Below are 20,907 nucleotides of genomic sequence, written 5' to 3' on the forward strand. Positions count from 1 at the left end.
ACTTGTGACTTTCGCCAGCTGTCTTCTCTGCAGCAAATAGGCCAAGCTTACACGCTTCCAAGGATGAACTCGTTTTCATGGAGACGCTGTGTGTGTGTGTGTGTGTGTGTGTGTGTGTGTGTGTGTGTGTGTGTGTGTGTGAAAGAGAGACGCGTGAATGACAGAGGGAGAGCAGGGAAAAGAAATGCAGCTGAACGAATACGCTGCGTGTTTTAAATAGCATTAAAAAAATTAATGAATAGCCGTAATATTCGTAATATTAATTAACGAAACGCAATATGTCGCGGCCGGTGTTGATTCTGTGGTGCACTGCCACAAATTAGTCTATGTGTGGGCAGGCCTGGACTGGTAATCTGGCACACTGAAAAAAAGGCAGTGGGCCTTATTACGCATTAAAACCCAATTACGCATTATTTCCACATCTGCATAGTTGACGATTACAGCAATTTGACGATTCTAGCAGAACTAGAAGTTTAATGAGACGCGTTTGTATCCATTTTCCGTTTTTCGCCAAAATAAAAGCTTGATGCAGTTTCTGCCAAAATAAAAGATCATGTGCTTATCGTTTCAAGTAGGCCTATAGAAATTAGTACAAAACTAATTATGAAAGTTTCCTTTACTTTTGAGTGCACTTGTTTTACAATATATGGCTATTTGGCTACTGTCATGGGATTAATATTACAACTATTATTATGTAGTGTAATGTAGACAGACACTGTTAAAATGTGTTACTAAAATAGGTTTAATTTCTTTGTTTAATTTGGATACTTAATATGGGTTGGATTTTGAACTCTCAAACTGTACCACATTGATGAATTTAACATTACAATGCACAAAATATTCTTACGGGGGAGCATGCCCCAGAACCCCCAGGGACTGATGTCCATCCATCACAGCTTTACCAAAAATCCTGTGAGAGATATTGATATTGCTATGTCAATGCAGCTCAAAGCATGTTTTGGGATGCATCACTGTGCAGTATTGTTTATTTGTATTAATAAATGACAATTTTGTACTTATTTCATCCGTTAACTCTCACTCGTTCCTACTCACTCATTACGTGGCATTAGTGTTTTTTATGAATAGGACTTGAACAAAAACATATTCAGGGGCATGCAAAGATGGGGGGTGTTTATGATCATATGTAGTGGGCCAGTCTGGGCCAAAATGCCAGGGCCAAATTTTTGTCTCAGTCCCACTGTGTGTGGGAAACACTGACACTAGTCAAACAAACCAGACTTTAGGAGTCAAACGCACTCGGGCACTGTTCAGATCGCCTAGTGTGAGTACACTCAGGGGCACAGTACATTTTTTTTCATAACACCAATACCTGACATTTTGTTCGACAAACTAACCAGACAGTACAGTTGGTAGATTAACGTCAGTTGACTTGAACTTGAAAAATGAATTGATGTCTTTCCGCAGTTGAAACACACCTTAATGTTCATTCATGTGTATTTCACGCTAGAAGAGATGATCGGTTCATGTGCCGTCTGAAATGAGATCTGTCATCACACATTAAAGAGCGACAAAACAGTAGTCATTTTTCACATTTCTTAAAAACAACATTTGAAAGCATGAGACTTTGCTTCACACCTAAAGAAACCTGATCTGTCTCGTCTGTCAGTGTCTTCTCTGCTCCACTATGTATTTTTCACTGTGTGAGAACATGATGTGTGTGTAAAAGTGGCATGGCTTGTTGGACAACATTAACTAAGACGGGCGTCTCTTTTCGAAAGGTCAACTGATAAAAGTTCATATCTGTGTTTTGTATTACATGAGCGATTATTTCTAGACAGCTTTGTTCTTTATTTATTATTTAATTAAAAAAAAATTGGAGCAACTAACCCACTGTAAAATCCAACAGTTATTCTAACTAACAGTTAACTTTACTTAATGTGTTATCTTAATTAAAAAATCTAGTAATCTGTACTATTCACATACTATGCCTTTTTTTCCTCAGAAAACCCAAGTAAAGATTAATTGTTTGGTTTGAGTGCCATTTTGTCAATAAAAAAAAAGTGTTTGAGGGGGGGCCATTCTTAACCGACTTCTCACTCATTTCCTCCACTTCTGCAGTTATCTTTCTCTAGTTGCATTCACTCATTTCCCAAAGTCATCTTGACTGGTCAACTGTCAATATAACGGATATATTCGAGAGTACATCAAATAAGCAGACTTCATAAATGATGTTGATTTGGTAACACTTTAGAATACTGTTCATTCATTAATGAATGAGTAAACACTATTGCTACTATTAACCAACAATAAAATGTGATTAACAAATAAGTAATAATGCTCAGTTGAATGTGGTAGTTCACTATTAGATGATAACAGAAACAAAAGCTTCGGGAGGGAGCAAGGCCAAAATGATAAACTTAAAGGTTCTAACTAAATTTGAATCTTCTAAATTACCTATAACAAAAAGAAAAGAAAAACAGCAAACTGTCTCACTCAGAAAAAAAAACAGGAGAAAAAGATAAATTACTAAGAAAATGGCACCCAACTCCCTACCGGTTTCCAAATAACAAAAGATTTAACAACTTGAACTGTCAGCAAAAAGGTATTCCAGAGCACGTTCTTGGCAAAAACCAATCCAATACCTTCAATTCAATTAACAGTTAATATTAAATGATTTACAAAGGAAAACAAAGAAAAGCAACATTGGTAAATGATCTGGATCAGAAGAGAAGAATTCCGCATGGGGAGAGAAAAACCTCCAGGTCTCTCTGCTTTAAGATGCTTGTATCGCTGGTCTTCTTGCAGGAACCAATGGACGGTGTGCTAGATGACCATCAGTAAATGAGCTGCAGGAGTCTACAGTCAGCACATGGAGAGGATAGAGAGAAGAGGGAAATCACAACAGCAGAAATACACAAAATACACAGCAATGACCTTAAACATCTGCACAAGAGAAAAACTATACGTCCTTGGACATGACAACAGTCACAGGTAATATTGTAAAAACAGTAAACAAGTATTACTAACAAGTCATGTTGCATTCCAAGTGTTCTGCCGCCGTACAACGTCTTTACATGAAGAACAGAGTGAAACTTACGGTTTTAATAACTGAATAAGATTCTGCTCCGTGATCACACACAGTCTCGTCTCATTCAGAAGATACACTCAAACGTAGCAGGACGCAACCGTGGTCACGAGACATTGCCAATAATCAGCAATTGAATCTCAAAAATAGTGATATTCTTCAATGCATGACTCCCAGCATGCATTGCGGCATTAAGAATATCACTATTGTTGAGACTCATATGCTGATTATTGATGTCTGTGTGTCTAAAGATTTGGTTTCCCCAATTTTTTTTTTTTTTTTTAAATAATTAAATTCAGAATGTGTGCTCTTGGGCAAGAGAGTATTGTTGGTGAATATAATTTACTAATAACAAATAACCACTTTTTGTCAGGGATAAAATTAGTAAATTACTCTTTTTTTTATGATGCTGAAAACTATATCACCTGATCATCTTTATTTCTGTCTTTCTTTACGACAAATTATGTTTTAATTAATATTACAAAGACCATAAACCATAAAAAAGACCAAGAGGCAAACTGACCAACTGAAGAAACACTGATTATCATAATGGTGACCAAACATTTCAATTTATTTGGCATGTTTCATTTTCTGAGTCAAGCATGATGTTGAACCAACATCACATTGTAACATTGATTAAATGGCATTACCATTCATTTTTGGATGAAATTTCAACATTAATTGGAAGTGCAAAAGAGATGTTGATTGAATGCAGTTAACGTCGACACATTAACACTGATTTAACACTGTTTGGATGTTTGCTTGATATCTGGACTGTGATGATCAGCCCCACAGTGGAAAATCAAACTATATTCGCACCGGCTGGGCCGGATCTGCACAGAATAGAACGGTTAATAAACAAGACCAGTTTAGCCGACGGTGGAAAAGTGTTTATTGTGTCTGGGGAATTTAAGAGAAAGGTGAGGCATTATAACTGCAGGTCTATCAGAACAAAGGCTGAGCTTGCTAAACAACAACAGCAACACACCGTAGAGGATTGAACACAGGGTGTGGGACATACTTTAAAACTATTTGGAATTATATATGTTCTAGTGTTATATCACTGTATAAGATCTTTAGATTTGAATAATGGGATTCTGGTTTTACAGGTTTTACCTTTTGTGCATGTTCATATTTCTGTTGAAGCCCACGCCACATACTTTTACAACGCACACCATTCGTTTTTTGTTGTTGTTACATAACTGTATTTCACAAAAACACATCACCTTCATTTGTGGGTGGGACGGGTGGGACATGTCCCCACCACTTTTTGCCAGGGTCGATATTGTCCCCACTACTTTTTAAAACACCTCAGGGTACCAATACAAATAAATAAAACATATCTAGTTAACTAGCAGTGCATTAAAGCAGAAAAAGTTTCATTCACCAAACCTGCACCTGTATATCATAAAAGTATATCATAAAAGCATTTATAGTAGAATATTTATTCATCAAGATAATGAGTTAATCCATTAGCATTTTGGACAGCATGCACACATAAATGTTCCTGGTATTTTATAACAGACTATTCAGATAACAGTGACACGTAAGACACATTGGATTGGGAGGGACTTCAGGCTTGTTAAATAAACCAGTATTTCAGTGAAAGCTGATAGTTCAGACAGACACTCAATATCTTCAGTGAGTCCTCCAGTCCAGCACAAGGTCTTCAGTGAGTCCTTCAGTCCAGCACAAGGTCTTTAGTGAGTCCTTCAGTCCAGCACAAGGTCTTCAGTGAGTCCTTCAGTCCAGCACAAGATCTTCAGTGAGTCCTTCAGTCCAGCACAAGATCTTCAGTGAGTCCTTCAGTCCAACACAAGGTCTTCAGTGAGTTCTTCAGTCCAGCACAAGATCTTCAGTGAGTCCTCCAGTCCAGCACAAGATCTCCAGTGAGTCCTTCAGTCCAGCACAAGGTCTTCAGTGAGTCCTTCAGTCCAGCACAAGATCTTCAGTGAGTCCTCCAGTCCAGCACAAGATCTTCAGTGAGTCCTTTAGTCCAGCACAAGGTCTTCAGTGAGTCCTTCAGTCCAGCACAAGATCTTCAGTGAGTCCTTTAGTCCAGCACAAGGTCTTCAGTGAGTCCTTCAGTCCAGCACAAGATCTTCAGTGAGTCCTTCAGTCCAGCAAAAGATATTCAGTGAGTCCTTCAGTCCAGCACAAGATCTTCAGTGAGTCCTTCAGTCCAGCACAAGATCTTCAGTGAGTCCTTCAGTCCAGCACAAGATCTTCAGTGAGTCCTTCAGTCCAGCACAAGATCTTCAGTGAGTCCTTCAGTCCAGCAAAAGATATTCAGTGAGTCCTTCAGTCCAGCACAAGATCTTCAGTGAGTCCTTCAGTCCAGCACAAGATCTTCAGTGAGTCCTTCAGTCCAGCACAAGATCTTCAGTGAGTCCTTCAGTCCAGCACAAGGTCTTCAGTGAGTCCTTCAGTCCAGCACAAGATCTCTTCAGTGAGTCCTTCAGTCCAGCACAAGATCTTCAGTGAGTCCTCCAGTCCAGCACAAGATCTTCAGTGAGTCCTTCAGTCCAGCACAAGATCTTCAGTGAGTCCTTCAGTCCAGCGAGCACTATGGAACCCAGGTGAGTTTAAATTATTGTTTTTTCTCTTCTGCTTAAGCCCCTAATCTTTTTAATGTTTCACTGAACAAATAACAGATTGTATGGCTTTTTAGTTCACCCCGTGGATATATTCTCAATAAAAAGCAACCAGACTATAAAAAATATGTAACTTCATGAACTTAATAAATTGTCTGAATATCATTTACTTGATGGTTTGAGTTGAATGTGACAACATAATTGACTAAAAAGCCAACAGTTAATTTTGTCTAAAAAGAAAATGTATATATATATATAAAAAAAAAAAATTGTATTTGACTAAACAATTATTTGTGAAATTTATATCAAATTATTTGAGAATGGAGAATTAAACTGATCGGTTTAAAAAATCGTACAATTACTAATATTACTTAATTGAAATGAATATTATTGATCTTTAGCACACACATACGAAATTGAGTAAGTTTACTCAATTAAAACAATGCACCCCCCTCCCCCACCCCCTAACGTATGGACAACTCAACCGTTGAGTGAGCGTGGGCTGATTGTTTCTTCAGTCTCCAGAACAGTTCTCTCTTTTCTTCTCAGCGGCACAGAATTGGTGCATTTCCTCTGTGAAATTCAGGTTTGTGTATGTTTTATTTTAGCTATAAAATCATTAATGTCCTTTAAATCATTTTATTTCATGCAAAACAAAATACTGGGATGCAATCTGCTAAACGAGTGTCACGGCGTGATTGAAGCGACTGATGCCTTGCATAAAACACACAACATCAGTTGAACTGTGCACTGTTTGTTTATGGTCAGGTTATGGAGTTATGGAGTTCACCCTCTCTCCCAGCCCGGATCTTAAGATACAGATCATTGTCAGGCTCACACCTCCAGCTGTGTCAACGTTACATCAGGAAACTCAAAATACAGACAAAGAACATACAGCATTCATTTGTTAAATCATTAGGAACAAAATAGGAAATAAAAGATAAAAAAATGCCACTACACTGTATTTCTAATGTTCAATTCATTCAATGCGAAAAATTTGAGAAACATTTGCCTCCTTATTTTACAGACAGCCAAATCTTCAACCACGCAGATCAACTCGTATTCATCAAGGTCCTCCGAAACGATACCGTCTTCACACAGATAGAAAAGTGCTTGATGATAATGGAAAAGTCAGAAAATGGACTTATGGGAAAAAAGACACCAGTAAACAAAACAAAATTGTTCTGCTGGTGGGAGAAACCGGCGCTGGCAAGACGACCATCATCAACACCATGGTCAACTACTTACTGGAAGTGAAGTTTGAGGAAGAAATGTGGTATGAAATCACAGAAGAAGAAGCCAGAGACCAAGCAGAATCACAAACCTCTGAAATCACCATGTATGAGGTCTGTCCTATACAGAGTCCCATATCTCTCACCATCATTGATACTCCAGGATACGGAGACACTAGAGGACTGGACAAAGATCTGGAAGTTGCTGAGAATTTATCCATGTTGTTTCAGAGCAGTGACGGAGTTCGTGAGATTGACGCTGTGTGTTTCGTGATTCAAGCGTCTAAGAATCGTCTCTCGGACAGACAGAATTACATCATCAGTTCAATTCTGTCATTGTTTGGAAAAGACATTGTGAACAACATTGTGTTTTTAATCACACACTCTGATGGTATGACACCCAAAAACGTCCTCGGTGCCATTAATAAAGCTAAAATCCCCTGCAGACGAGACCACAAAAAACAACCTGTTCATTTCTTATTCAACAACCGGCAGGCTGACATCCGTCACACTAATGAACGACACATTAAAGCTCAAGGTAATGCCTGGGAAGAAAGCATGGATGGCATGAAGGATTTCCTTCAGTCTTTGAATGGAATGAACAGAAGAAATTTGGAGTTGACTTCAGATGTCCTGATAGAGCGCATTCGATTAGAAGCGTCCATGTGGAACTTACAGCTGCGCATTCAAGATAAAGAGCAGAAAAAGTCTAAACTACTTCAGATCCAAGAGGCAATGAAACAAAACAAGGAAAAGATTGAGGAACATAAAAACTTCAACATTAAACTCAAAAAGACTGTCAAAGAGAAGGTGCTCATTGAAAGCGCTTCATGGAAGAGCAGGAAGGCGACGACCTGCACCGTCTGTGAGGAAAACTGCCATGAGGTTGGCTGCTGGTGGGTTTCTGATCCCAGCAAATGTGAAGTCATGAAAGACGGTCACTGTACCGTGTGCACAGGGAAGTGCCATTACAGCAAACACGTCAAAGAAAACAAGAAATACATCATGAAATCCTCATTTGTGATGATGGAATTTGATGAATTTAATAAGGATTTTGAAAAAGCTCTAGAAAAAAACAAGAGGTTTTTGGTTATAATGGATTCACTTGAGAAAGATCTGAAGGAGCTTGAGGACCAGAAGCAAATTCTTCTGTTCAATGCTTACAAGACCATCAAGCATCTGTCTAAGATCGCATTAAAGCCAGACTCGGCCTTCACTCTTCAGCATCTGGACTTCTTCATCCCCAGAGTGAGGGAGGCTGGGAAAGAAAACTGGGTCCGAGAGCTGGAGGAAATGAGGAGAACCGCTGAATCTGAAGAAGCCAATAAAGATGCTCTGAGTTATCTGAAAGCTGGTCTGACAAAACTGTTCCTTGGTGGGGAATGACAAGAGATGAATCAATGTAAATGAAGACTTCTTACAATGAGAAAGGACATAATTCCCTTTACTGCAGCATGAGAAATACAATGAACAAGAATACCATAATGTTTTGAAATGATTAGTTTTACCAATCAATAAATACTCCATGACCTGCTTTAAATGAGTAGTCTAATTTTTGGGGTACTGGATGATAGCTTAACAGAAAATGTTGCAACCGCAAACATTACTTGTCTCACTATTTTATTTTGCTAGACCTGAATATAGAAAGTCTTTCCTGTGGTTTTTTTTTTTTTTTTTGCTTAAAGTCTTCAGATTATCAGATTATCTGTATATGAAAATTGTTAAAACTACAATAAATAAATTTCAGACATCATAAACTTGATATTTTCTTCATTTAATTTCTATTCCAGACACATGTTTTAGTTAAGCCGGCCAACCTCTTTAACTTCAGGTAACATTTGTCATTTTTGAGAAAGTATCCTATGTAAGGTTCGATTTCCTACAGGGGCTCAAGCTGCAAGACTGCCGGATGACTAAATAAATGTTATCAGTAAGATGGTAGAAAACTGTACATTTCTTACCACCCACTGCTACTAATACCAACGACGGGAATAAGTGCAGTTACAATAGCTAAATATGTGGGAGAGCGCTGTTATGGTGTGACAATATTGTATTGCAATAGGTAGCACTTCAAAGTCAATACCAAATCAAAATGAGTTAGCATATTATTTGTAATTGAAAATGTTGAATGACTATATGGTTACACTTAAAATAGTTACAAAATAGATGTATGAGATGATAAAATATTTTACTTTTTTACCATTACTTGTACCCAGCATATATGTAAAATGTTACCAGAGAGAGAGAGAGAGAGAGAGAGAGAGAGAGAGAGAGATTTTTTTTATTTAAATACACTTTATTTACTTGTAAAACAATAAGGTGTTCACAATTATCTTACAAACTCACATAACAAAAACAATAAATACTGTTAATAATAAAAAACAAAACATTAAAAAAATAATTAAATCATCATCATCTACTGAACAAATTACCTTATTTATCTCCCAAATGCACATGAAAGACTACACATTTAACCATCTTATAATAGACATGCTCTATTCTAAGCCGAGCCGGCACAAAGTCTGTGAAGATCTTAAACGCATCCAGAGAACCCTGTCCTAACAACTTATTTTTTCTGGATTTCCAAATAGCATGTTTTGCCAGCAGCCATATCACCCTGTAGCCCAATACCGGTTGCCCACTGAAGCTGAGCAGGGCTGAGCCTGGTCAGTACCTGGATGGGAGACTCCTGGTAAATCCAGGTTGCTGCTGGTAGAGGTGTTAGTGAGGCCAGCAGGGGGCGCTCACCCTGTGGTCTGTGTGGGTCCTAACGCCCCATTATAGTGACGGGGACACTATACTGACAAAGAGCGCCGGCCTTCGGATGAGGCGTTAAACCGAGGCCCTGACTCTCTGTGCTCATTAAAAATCCCAGGATGTCCTTCGTAAAAGAGTAGGGGTGTAACCCCGGTGTCCTGGCCAAAAATATGCCCTTTGGCCTCTGTCCATCATGGTCTCCTAATAATTGTAGTTTATTATTACAAGGACAATGCATATTAACATGACAAGTCAAAATATGCCAGAGTTAGCCAAAAGGCTAGTTTTCATCTGCAGTCCTAGGCCAGATGTATAATAGGCAACCTAAAAATACAATGTCAATACAACAATTTAAGCAGAACATAGATTATACAGAAATACAACAAACCCTACAAATTCTAAAATCAGCAGAGAGAAGAAGAGAGAAAAAAGAAAGAGAGAAAAATCATTCAATGTTGACATATTTGCATGCTAAAAAGCCAAATTTTAAAAGAAGAACGAAATCCATAATAACTATTTACTTCTCTAACTGACGTTGGGATGTCATTCCATTCTTTTGAGGCTTTAATGGAGAAAGCAGACTGACTAAAAGCAGTTTTCCTGAAATGAATCACACAGTCCCTTCTAAATGTACCTCTAGTGAGACGACTGTTTTCTGATCTTAGACTCAGAAACTCACTAAGAGGTGGTGGAGCCAGGCCATTGAGAATTTTATATGCTAAACAGCCATTTTTGAACTTAACAAAGTTTTCCCAACTCAACAAATTATATTTTGATAAAATCTTACAATGATGAAAATGACGTGGTTTCTTATCAAAAAATTTTAGCGTTTGTTTATATATAGTCTGTATTGGGAGCAAGGCGGAGTGGTTGGCCTGAGACCAAGTAGTTAGACAATAATTCAAATGCGAAAATATCATAGAGTGCATAAACATTTTGGCCGCTTGGGTAGACATTGAATTCCTGATATAACGAAAATTAGATAAATTAAATTTTATTTTCTTAACAGTATTTGAAATATGAGAATTAAACTTAAGCTTGGAGTCAATGATAATGCCAAGATATTTAAATTCTGAGACAATTTGAATTTTTTCACCAGTAATAAAAATGTCCGGATCGACTGCAGAGTTGGTGGTTTTACTAAAAAACATACCAACTGTTTTGGAAAGATTTAACTGCAGGCTACAGTGGTTTAACCATTCACTAATTTTAACCATAGCATTCGTAAGTTTGGCAGCCACTTCTGCTTTTGTTGTTCCATGTATATATAAAACAGTGTCATCTGCATACATTTGAACTCTCACTTCTGGGCACGCACTTGGCAAGTCATTAATATACATGCAAAACAAAAGGGGGCCCAATATAGACCCTTGAGGCACTCCAGTGGACAACTGAAGAGGTTCAGAATAATAGCTGCCAATACGTACAGCTTGTGATCGTTGAAAAAGATAAGAGGCTACCCACTTTAGAGCATTATCTGAGAAATTAAAATGAGATAGTTTAGACAGTAGAATATTGTGATTAACAGTGTCAAAGGCTTTCCTAAGATCTAAAAAAATAGCTCCAACAACCTTGTTCCTATCAAGCAATGATTTAATATTTTCGATAAAAAAACAGTTAGCTGTCTCAGTGGAGTGATTTGTCCTAAATCCAAATTGTAATGGATGAAGGGAAAAGACTGAATTATTCAAGTGATTCCTAATCTGTTGAGACACCCATTTTTCTAAAACCTTAGAAATGACTGGCAAAATGCTGATAGGTCTGTAATTGGAAATAATGTGTCTGTCTCCTGATTTAAATAAAGGGGAAACAATAGATAATTTCCAAGCATTTGGGAATTCCCCCACAGAAATAGATTGATTAATAATTTTTGTGATGGGGATAAGCAAGGACGAACCTAATTCTTTCAACATTGTATTATCCATACCAAAGACATCTTTCGCTTTAGAAGTATTAAGTGAACTGATTAAGGATTCAATATTTCTTTCCGAAGCGCTGGAAAGCACAAGGCTGTGCTCTGACGACAAGATAGGGCACTTACTAATATCTACGTGTGAGAAACCCTGTGCAATAGATGCAACAGAGTCTTTAAAATAGTTGTTAAAAGCTGTAGCAACCACAGTTGGATCAGAAATACTTTTCCCATCCAACACAAGTTCAACAGGTTTTCTGTCTTTATGTTCCTGCCCCCGCAATTTGTTTAATTGATCCCAAATCAATTTTGAATTGCCCCCTGCATTGTTTATAATGGTTAGAAAAAAGTCAGCCCTTGCTTTTCTTAACTGAGATGTAACTTTATTCCTCAACATTGCAAAACGGTGTTTATCAGTACTTAATTTTGAATTGTTAGCCCTTTTTTTTGCAAGATCACTGTCACAGTTCAGAAGGAGAGAGAGAGGACCCAAACGCAAAGGCAGATAATGTCTCTTTAATAAACTCAGGTAATCCACAAAAGGGAACACAGGCAGCCAACAAGGCGATAATGTCAACAGAAACTTTGTCTTCAAAAGCAAACGAGAAGGCTGGCGCACTGCCAGTAGCGGGGAAGACCGGCGAGCACAGAGAGCGGGTCCAGGTAACCAGTGGGCACAACAGGTCACAGCAAACTCACGTCAGCGGGAGGCTGTGTAGAGATGGTTAGCAGAACGACACGTTCCAGGCAGGACACGACAAGACAACAGGTAAGCAAACAGTAACGTATGTGACATGAATCAATAATCTGGCGGAGAACAAAGGGAAGAGGAAGACCAGAAATAGCGTGTCTCATCAGGGGAGAAGGGCGTACAGGTGGAGAGGGAAAAGAGAGATGAGCAGAGGATATAAGATGCAGCTGGGAGTAATAACGAGAGGGTAATGAGTAGAAGTGTAAATGCAAGTAGAAAACAAACCACGAGAGGGAGACAGAGATAGGGAAGGAAAACCCGGTTCATGACAGTACCCCCCCCTCAAAGAGCGCCTCCTGGCGCACCCGAGGAGGAGGACTGGCGAGCGCGGTAGAAGTCATCAATCAGCGAGCGGTCCAGGATATCCCGAGCAGGAACCCAGCTCCTCTCCTCAGGACCGTATCCCTCCCAATCGACCAGGAACTGATGACCGCGCCCTCGAGGACGAACGTCAAGTAACTTGCGGACTCTGTAGGTGGGAGAGCCCTCAACGCGCACGGGCGTAGAGACAGGACGGGGAGGCGCACGCACAACGGGTTTAATACAAGAAACGTGAAAAACAGGGTGAACGCGTCGGAGATTAGCTGATAACCTTAGTTTGACAGAGACAGGACTGAGCACCTTGAGAATACGAAAAGGGCCGATGAATTTAGGGGCCAATTTGCGAGACATGAACTGAAGTGGAAGGTTGAGGGTGGAAAGCCAAACCCTCTGTCCGACCGTGTAACGGGGACTCTTAACTCGACGTCTATTAGCCGCCCGTCGAGTGCGGGAACGAGTCTTACATAAAGCGGTCCTAACTCCTCTCCAGGTACGCCTAGCACGCTGAATGAAAGCCCTGACGGAAGGTACATTAGATTCGGAGTCTTGCGAAGGAAAGAGCGGAGGTTGGTAACCAAGGCAACCCTGAAACGGCGACAAACCGGTAGCGGAGGATGGAGCGGAATTATGGGCGTACTCAGCCCAGGAAAGCTGTTCGGACCAAGAGGCGGGGTTACGGAACGCAAGACTGCGAAGGATGCGACCAATACTCTGATTGGCCCGCTCGGCCTGACCATTGGTTTGAGGGTGAAACCCGGAGGAGAGACTGGCAGAGGCTCCGATAAGGCGACAAAACTCCCTCCAAAACAAGGACGAGAATTGAGGACCCCTATCGGAGACTATGTCAGAGGGGAGACCATGAATCTTAAACACCTTGTCGACAACGATCTGGGCTGTCTCCCTCGCGGATGGGAGCTTAAGAAGAGGGATAAAGTGAGCGGCTTTAGAAAAGCGATCGACGACGGTAAGGATTACAGTGTTTCCCTCGGATGGGGGAAGACCTGTAATGAAATCTAAGGCGACGTGTGACCACGGTCGAGACGGTAACGGTAGGGGTCGAAGAAGACCAGCGGGAGGCGAATTGCTGGCCTTGGTCTGAGCGCAGACAGTGCAAGAAGCGATAAAACGCCGAATATCGCGCTCCCGAGTGGGCCACCAGAATTTAGATCGAATAGAGGCAATCGTGCCTCGAACACCGGGGTGAGCGAACAATTTAGATGAGTGCCCCCATTGAATTACGGCGAGACGCGCGGAAGGCGGAACGTACAAACGGTCTCTGGGGCAAAGACGGGGAGTAACGGAGTGCGAGAGCGCGCGCTTAACGAGCCGTTCAATTCCCCAGACCGCGGCTCCCACCACCATGCCCTGAGGAAGGATCTCCTCCTTGGTGGAAGCAACCTCTGGGGAAGCGAACTGCCTAGAAAGAGCGTCGGGTTTTAGGTTCTTAGAACCAGGTCGGTAGGATATGGAGAAATCGAAACGTGCGAAGAAAAGTGCCCAACGAGCCTGACGTGCATTAAGTCTCTTAGCAGAACGAATGTACTCCAAGTTTCTATGATCCGTCCAGACTATAAACGGAACAGAAGCACCCTCCAACCAGTGTCGCCATTCACCGAGGGCCAACCGGATGGCTAATAACTCGCGATTGCCAACGTCATAGTTGCGCTCTGCGGGTGACAAGCGGTGAGAAAAAAAGGCGCAGGGATGGACCTTCTCATCAGCAGATGAGCGCTGGGAGAGGATAGCTCCCACGCCCACCTCTGAAGCGTCGACCTCGACGATGAATTGCCTGTTAGTGTCTGGAGTCATTAGAATAGGAGCGGATGAAAAAAAAGATTTTAGACGATCAAAGGCAGTCTGTGCCGAATCGGACCAAGAAAATCGCGTCTTGGCAGAAGTGAGGGCAGTGAGAGGAGCGGCGATCTGACTAAAATTACGGATGAACCGACGATAAAAATTGGCGAACCCCAGGAAACGTTGTAGGGCGACGCGCGAGTCGGGCAGAGGCCATTCCGTAACGGCACGAACCTTGGTGGGATCCATACTGATGCCCTCAGCGGAAATTACGGAACCAAGGAACGTGACGGAATTAGCATGAAAAGTACACTTCTCCGCTTTTACAAACAAACGGTTCTCCAGGAGACGCTGGAGAACCTGGCGAACATGCTGAGTGTGTACCTGGAGAGAGGGGGAGAAAATCAGGATATCATCAAGATAAACAAAAACGAAAATGTTTAACATGTCTCTGAGGACGTCGTTAACTAACGCTTGAAAAACGGCCGGAGCGTTGACCAGCCCGAAAGGAAGAACGCGATATTCGAAGTGGCCTAAGGGGGTATTGAACGCGGTCTTCCACTCGTGCCCCTCCTTTATCCGGACTAGATGGTATGCATTACGGAGATCTAGCTTTGTGAAGATCTTTGCTCCCTGCAGGATTTCAAAGGCGGATGACATGAGAGGCAAGGGGTAACGGTTCTTGACTGTTATGTCATTCAAACCTCGGTAATCGATGCAGGGGCGTAATGAACCATCCTTCTTTTTAACAAAAAAGAAACCAGCGCCGGCAGGAGAGGAGGAGGGAACAATAGTACCAGCATCTAAAGAATCAGAGAGATACTTCTCAAGTGCCTCGCGTTCTGGCGCAGAGAGAGAGTACAAACGGCCGCGCGGGGGAGTGGTACCCGGCAAGAGATCGATACCGCAGTCATAAGATCGATGGGGAGGAAGAGAAGCGGCCCGGGAACGACTGAAGACCGCCCGCAGATCATGGTACTCCTCCGGAACGCCAGACAAATCGCCGGGCTCCTCCTGAAACACAGGGACAGAAGACACAGCAGGATGGGCAGACACTAAACATTTCACATGACAAGGCAAATTCCAAGAGAGGATGGAGCTGTTGAACCAATTAATCTGTGGATTATGTTCGACTAACCAGGGATGTCCTAACACAACAGGAGTATAGGGAGAATGAAAAATAAAAAAAGAAATAGTCTCTCGATGGTTACCGGAGACGGTGAGACTCACCGGAACCGTGGCACAGCGAACCCTGGCGAGAGGGCTGCCGTCAAGAGCATAAACCGGGGTAGAGCTCTCTAGATCAATGAGAGGAATGCCCTGTTCACGAGCCCAGGCCTCATCCACGAAACTTCCCTCAGCCCCAGAGTCAATCAATGCCCGGCAGGAGACAGCGGAGCCCGGCCAACGAAGATGAACAGGGAAAGTAGTGCGGGTGCGTGGCGGAGGGACTAAAGTTGAAGCGCTCACCAGTAACCCTCTCTCTACTGGTGAGCTCTGGCTTTTACCGGACAGGTAGAAAGGAAGTGAGAAGACGAACCACAGTACATACAGAGGCGCCCAGTAATCCGGCGCTGACGTTCCGCTGCGGAGATCCTTAACCCGCCCAGTTGCATCGGCTCCGCCTCTGGGTTGGTGGCGGACGGAGATGGAGAGACCGGTGCAAAAAGCAGAGATCCTTCGAGGCGGCGGGCTCGGCGGCGAAGTTCGAAACGCTTCTCCACGCGGATAGCCATGTCGATGAGTGGGTCGAGGTTGAGCGGGGTCTCGCGGGCTAAGATCTCGTCCTTGATGTCGGCATTAAGACCCTCGAGAAAGCGAGCCACCAGCGCGGGCTCGTTCCAGTCGCAGGAGGTAGCAAGAGTGCGAAACTCAATGGAAAAGTCGGCTGTAGACCTCTTCCCTTGGCGGAGAGTTGAGAGGAGGCGAGACGCTTCAGCCCCGTGCGCGGAGCGATCGAAAACTCTTAACATTTCCTCCTTGAAGAGCCCATAACGGTCCAAACAGTCGGCGTCGGAGCTCCATACGGCAGTACCCCACTCCCGTGCCCGGCCAGTGAGGAGGGAGACCACAAAGGCGATGCGGGAGCGATCCTGCTTGTATGTCGAGGGCTGAAGAGAAAACACAACCTCGCATTGCGTTAGGAATGAACGACATTCAGACGGTTCACCTGCATAGCAAGGAGGATTGTTCACTCTTGGTTCTGGAGCGTCGATATTCTTGTGAGAAGGCGCTCCAGCGCGAAGGTGGTGAAACTGCTGGGTCAAGTCGGTCATCTGAGCAGCGAGAACCTCCATGGCATGACGGGCGGAGACCAAATCATCCTCATGACGGCCCAGCATGGCTCCCTGTATCTCGAGGGCGGTCTGGAGAGCATCATCCTTCGCTGGGTCCATGTTGGCCAGATTATTCTGTCACAGTTCAGAAGGAGAGAGAGAGGACCCAAACGCAAAGGCAGATAATGTCTCTTTAATAAACTCAGGTAATCCACAAAAGGGAACACAGGCAGCCAACAAGGCGATAATGTCAACAGAAACTTTGTCTTCAAAAGCAAACGAGAAGGCTGGCGCACTGCCAGTAGCGGGGAAGACCGGCGAGCACAGAGAGCGGGTCCAGGTAACCAGTGGGCACAACAGGTCACAGCAAACTCACGTCAGCGGGAGGCTGTGTAGAGATGGTTAGCAGAACGACACGTTCCAGGCAGGACACGACAAGACAACAGGTAAGCAAACAGTAACGTATGTGACATGAATCAATAATCTGGCGGAGAACAAAGGGAAGAGGAAGACCAGAAATAGCGTGTCTCATCAGGGGAGAAGGGCGTACAGGTGGAGAGGGAAAAGAGAGATGAGCAGAGGATATAAGATGCAGCTGGGAGTAATAACGAGAGGGTAATGAGTAGAAGTGTAAATGCAAGTAGAAAACAAACCACGAGAGGGAGACAGAGATAGGGAAGGAAAACCCGGTTCATGACAATCACGTTCTTTCATCATATTAAAAATGTCAGCATTAATCCATGGGAGACTATTCTTATAATTTCTGTTTCTAAATTTTTGAGAAAACTCCTTAATAAAATACTGCAGTCTACTTGTAAGCACTGTACTTCCATCATGTACGTCTTTCCCAGCTAGCAAATCACTCCAGTTAAGCCTGTTTATTGTATCTATAAAATGATCCCGTACTTTGTTGGGTATTCTCAATACTTCCTTCTCCTTAACAGTTGAAACACAGAACCTTCTGCTAGTTAACTTTCTTGTCACCAGAACTAAATTATGATCCGATAATCCAGTGATCATATTAAAGGATTTAGTAATTCTTTCTGGTTTATTGCAAAAGATTAAGTCAATCTGTGTTTCAGTATTATGAGTTTTTCTTGTAGGACCCTTGACTACCTGTGTTAAATCAAAATTATCACATATTTGTTTAAGATTTTTCCTAGCTACTCTGTCTTCCCAATTAACATTAAAATCCCCCATTATTAAAACCTCTTTTTCAAAGTTGCATCTAAGAAGCATATTACGAAAATTTTCATAAAAATCAACTTTGGCAGAGGGAGGGCGATAAATTACAAACAAACTAAAAAACATTTGTGGCGATACTATAATTTTCAATCCAATACATTCCAAGTCCAAGTCACTATTTGACAAGTTAATTTCATCACATTGAATACTATTTTTAATATACACTAAAACACCACCACCTTTAGATCTCACTCTATCATTTCTATAAATTTGATAACCTGGTATGGTGATAGCTGCATTAGGTGAATTCTCATGAAGCCAGGTTTCGGACAGACATAAGAAATCCAAATTAGAGTCCAATAACAAGTGGCGGATTTGTTCCATTTTAGACATGAGACTACGTACATTCAGATGACCGCCAAATAAGCCCTTTGGTTTTATACTGGGGTCCCATAAAATTTTAGAATTGTTCACAGTTCTGAAGACGTTCCACTTTCTATTTTTCACTACTGCTCGGTTTGTCGTCAACTTCCTGATCTGATTTGTAGTACTTCCGATCGTAGCTAAGCTACCCATATCAGCATTACCTTCAGTAGAATGACATTGTGACTGTAACAATTTTCGAATTGCCAAGTCACCGTCCGTATCATCACACCCACGCGGCGATCTCCGTTGAGCAGCGGGGACGCCAGCAGGGCAAGCAACATCTCCCTTGCTCCCCTCCAGCACACCTCGCGAACCCCCGCAGAGCACGCCATTCCTGCGAAACAGACCACACTCCCCCTCCAACGCACCAACCGCCGTCACCACACCAACCACCGGCAAATCCACAGCGTCCACCGAAGAAACAGAAACCGGTAGGTCAATCGGTTGCTCCAAAGCATAGCAATGTGTACATGATGAGCATACCTGTAGGTTTCCAGTGTAGCTCCTACCATAAATGGATGATACACGCGGCCCCGTCCGCGTTGGTGCGCTGACTGGACCTGGGCATTGATGAATATCGCCAGATAATAATAGACAGATTGAGATAATGAAAGCGAGGCTTCGTTGTTGGTGAAGTACAGTTTTGTACATTCGTCCTCTTGTTTTACTGAAGAGATGTGGATGAATAAAGGTGATAGCTAAAGCATGTCTCCCAAAACCAAAATGCTTATTTACATGACTCGCCATCAAATGGCGTTGAGTTGCACAGGATAATTTTAAGTCCTCATACGGAAAAAAACTATTATTAAAACTTTGTCCAGTAACAATGGAGCTGAGATTACTTAAAATCAGCACATAAACAAGGAGCGCCACAGCTATCCCCTGCACACCCGCCGCCATACTGATCATCCCCATCATCCCCATATACTAATTGGCGTCATCACCGTCTCCTCTCCACCAGTAAGCTGGTAATATGGCTGCCGTCCTATCATCCAAGTGGATGCTGCACATTGGTGGTGGATGAGGAGATTTCCCCCCATTCTATGTAAAGCGCTTTGTGGTCTCAGAAAAAGCGCTATATAAATGTAACAAATTATTTTTATTTGCTGTACCAGACAAAACAATTAATAAAGTCAACTTACTTTTTTTTTGTATACCTTGGACCATAAACATTTCAAAAGAAAAAAAAAATAGTTTATGGGGATAACATGGATAATTTTACATGGTTTAAGTGTAACATTAATTTTGGAAAATGTAGTTTTAAAAGTTTGTATTCATATTCAAATATTATGAAATTACAATTCTAACAATAAAAATGACTTTTGTCCAACTTTAGCATTTTTTTGTACTGAAAAATGTTTTTCTTGCATTTTAATGTTCATGTCATGTATTTGTACTCAATATATAATATAACTGACAAAACAATTAATAAAGTCAACGTCCTTTTTTCTTTATACCTTGGACCATATATAAACATTTCAAAAGAGAAAGCTTTACAAATGTCTGGTCTCAATGGTTTATTGAACCATTCTCAATGGTTTATTTAAATAAGAATGAAAACAAATTATTTAACGGAGAACACTGTACAAATAAAAAAATAAAAATAAAAATTTCAACATCTGTACTGAAAGGACAACCCACCCCTACAGAAGGATCAATGTGCACCACGTTTCTGTTTGTGGCTATCGCCCCATATACAAATGGACAAATAAAATCAGTCAATTTTTCCACTCAAACGATTAGCATTGGATGCCTTCACACAGGACATAGAGCTTTTTTCCCAACTTCCTCAAATACTTTTTTTTTAAAGACAAAAAACACTTCCCGTCCTCTTGCCATTCTCCCACAGCAATAGTTACATTAAGAGAGGGGAAAACATAAGGAACCCCCTTTCTCCATTGATCAATTACTACTGAGTCATTTGTCAAAGTCTTATGATCCACATGCAAAGACTTGAATATTTCAGTAGTAGCTTGTTTCAGCAGCCTCAAAGATCTCACCGCAGTCCTTTCACTCAATTCCTATGAGCTTATAGTCAAAATATGTCCCAACTTTGTTCATCCAGCAGCAATTATACATGCACGTAGACTGGGACCAGACATATGTATTGAAGGTAGAAAGTCATTAAGAAAGAGTGGTTCTTTAAAAAGCCATAATCCAGCATGTGTATCTGATGTACGTGAAATGGTAAAATCATTCCATGCCTCCAGAACTGACTTGTAGAAAGATGTAAGATTCACACGATCATCATTCTGGAGCTCCATTAAGAACAAATGATGTCCAAACCCATACTTCGGGGGCAACGTTATTAAAAACTGACAGCTCCTTACTAAAATCATGAATATTAAAACAATTATAAAATGTGTTCAAGTCATTTGAGAGTGCAAGGTCTGACATGCCATTTAGGGAAATCGGACACCTCTTAGGCTGCATCCCCATCATGGCTTTCACACCCTCCCATGCAGGACGTGAGTTGCCTGTGCTCAGCATGTTCAACTTTATCCTTATAATTTAGTTTTGCAAGCTTAAGTTCCTTTTTTAGCTTGTTTTTGAAGTACTCTGTATTGAGTCATGTTACCTTGATTAAAACTAATATTTCGATGATTAATTATG

The 20,907-nt window shown here is 41.7% G+C and overlaps 1 protein-coding gene across 2 annotated transcripts; it reads left to right on the forward strand.

Annotated features, from left to right (window-relative positions):
* The first annotated feature begins 4,660 nt into the window (after nucleotides 1-4,660).
* LOC306993140 (uncharacterized protein) lies at nucleotides 4,661-8,626 on the forward strand. Of its 2 annotated transcripts, XM_079602722.1 has the most exons (3): nucleotides 5,365-5,447; nucleotides 5,609-5,625; nucleotides 6,668-8,626. In XM_079602722.1, exons 2-3 carry the CDS (start codon nucleotides 5,615-5,617, stop codon nucleotides 8,256-8,258), a joined length of 1,602 nt encoding a protein of 533 aa, XP_079458848.1. In that variant the 5' UTR covers nucleotides 5,365-5,447; nucleotides 5,609-5,614; the 3' UTR covers nucleotides 8,259-8,626. The 2 variants fall into 2 exon arrangements, with proteins under 2 accessions (XP_079458847.1, XP_079458848.1); XM_079602721.1 differs by having other exon boundaries at nucleotides 4,661-5,625.
* Nucleotides 8,627-20,907: the final 12,281 nt, after the last annotated feature.

This window comes from Phoxinus phoxinus (genome assembly GCF_949152265.1).
Source record: "Phoxinus phoxinus genome assembly, chromosome: 2".
NCBI lineage: Eukaryota > Metazoa > Chordata > Actinopteri > Cypriniformes > Leuciscidae > Phoxinus > Phoxinus phoxinus.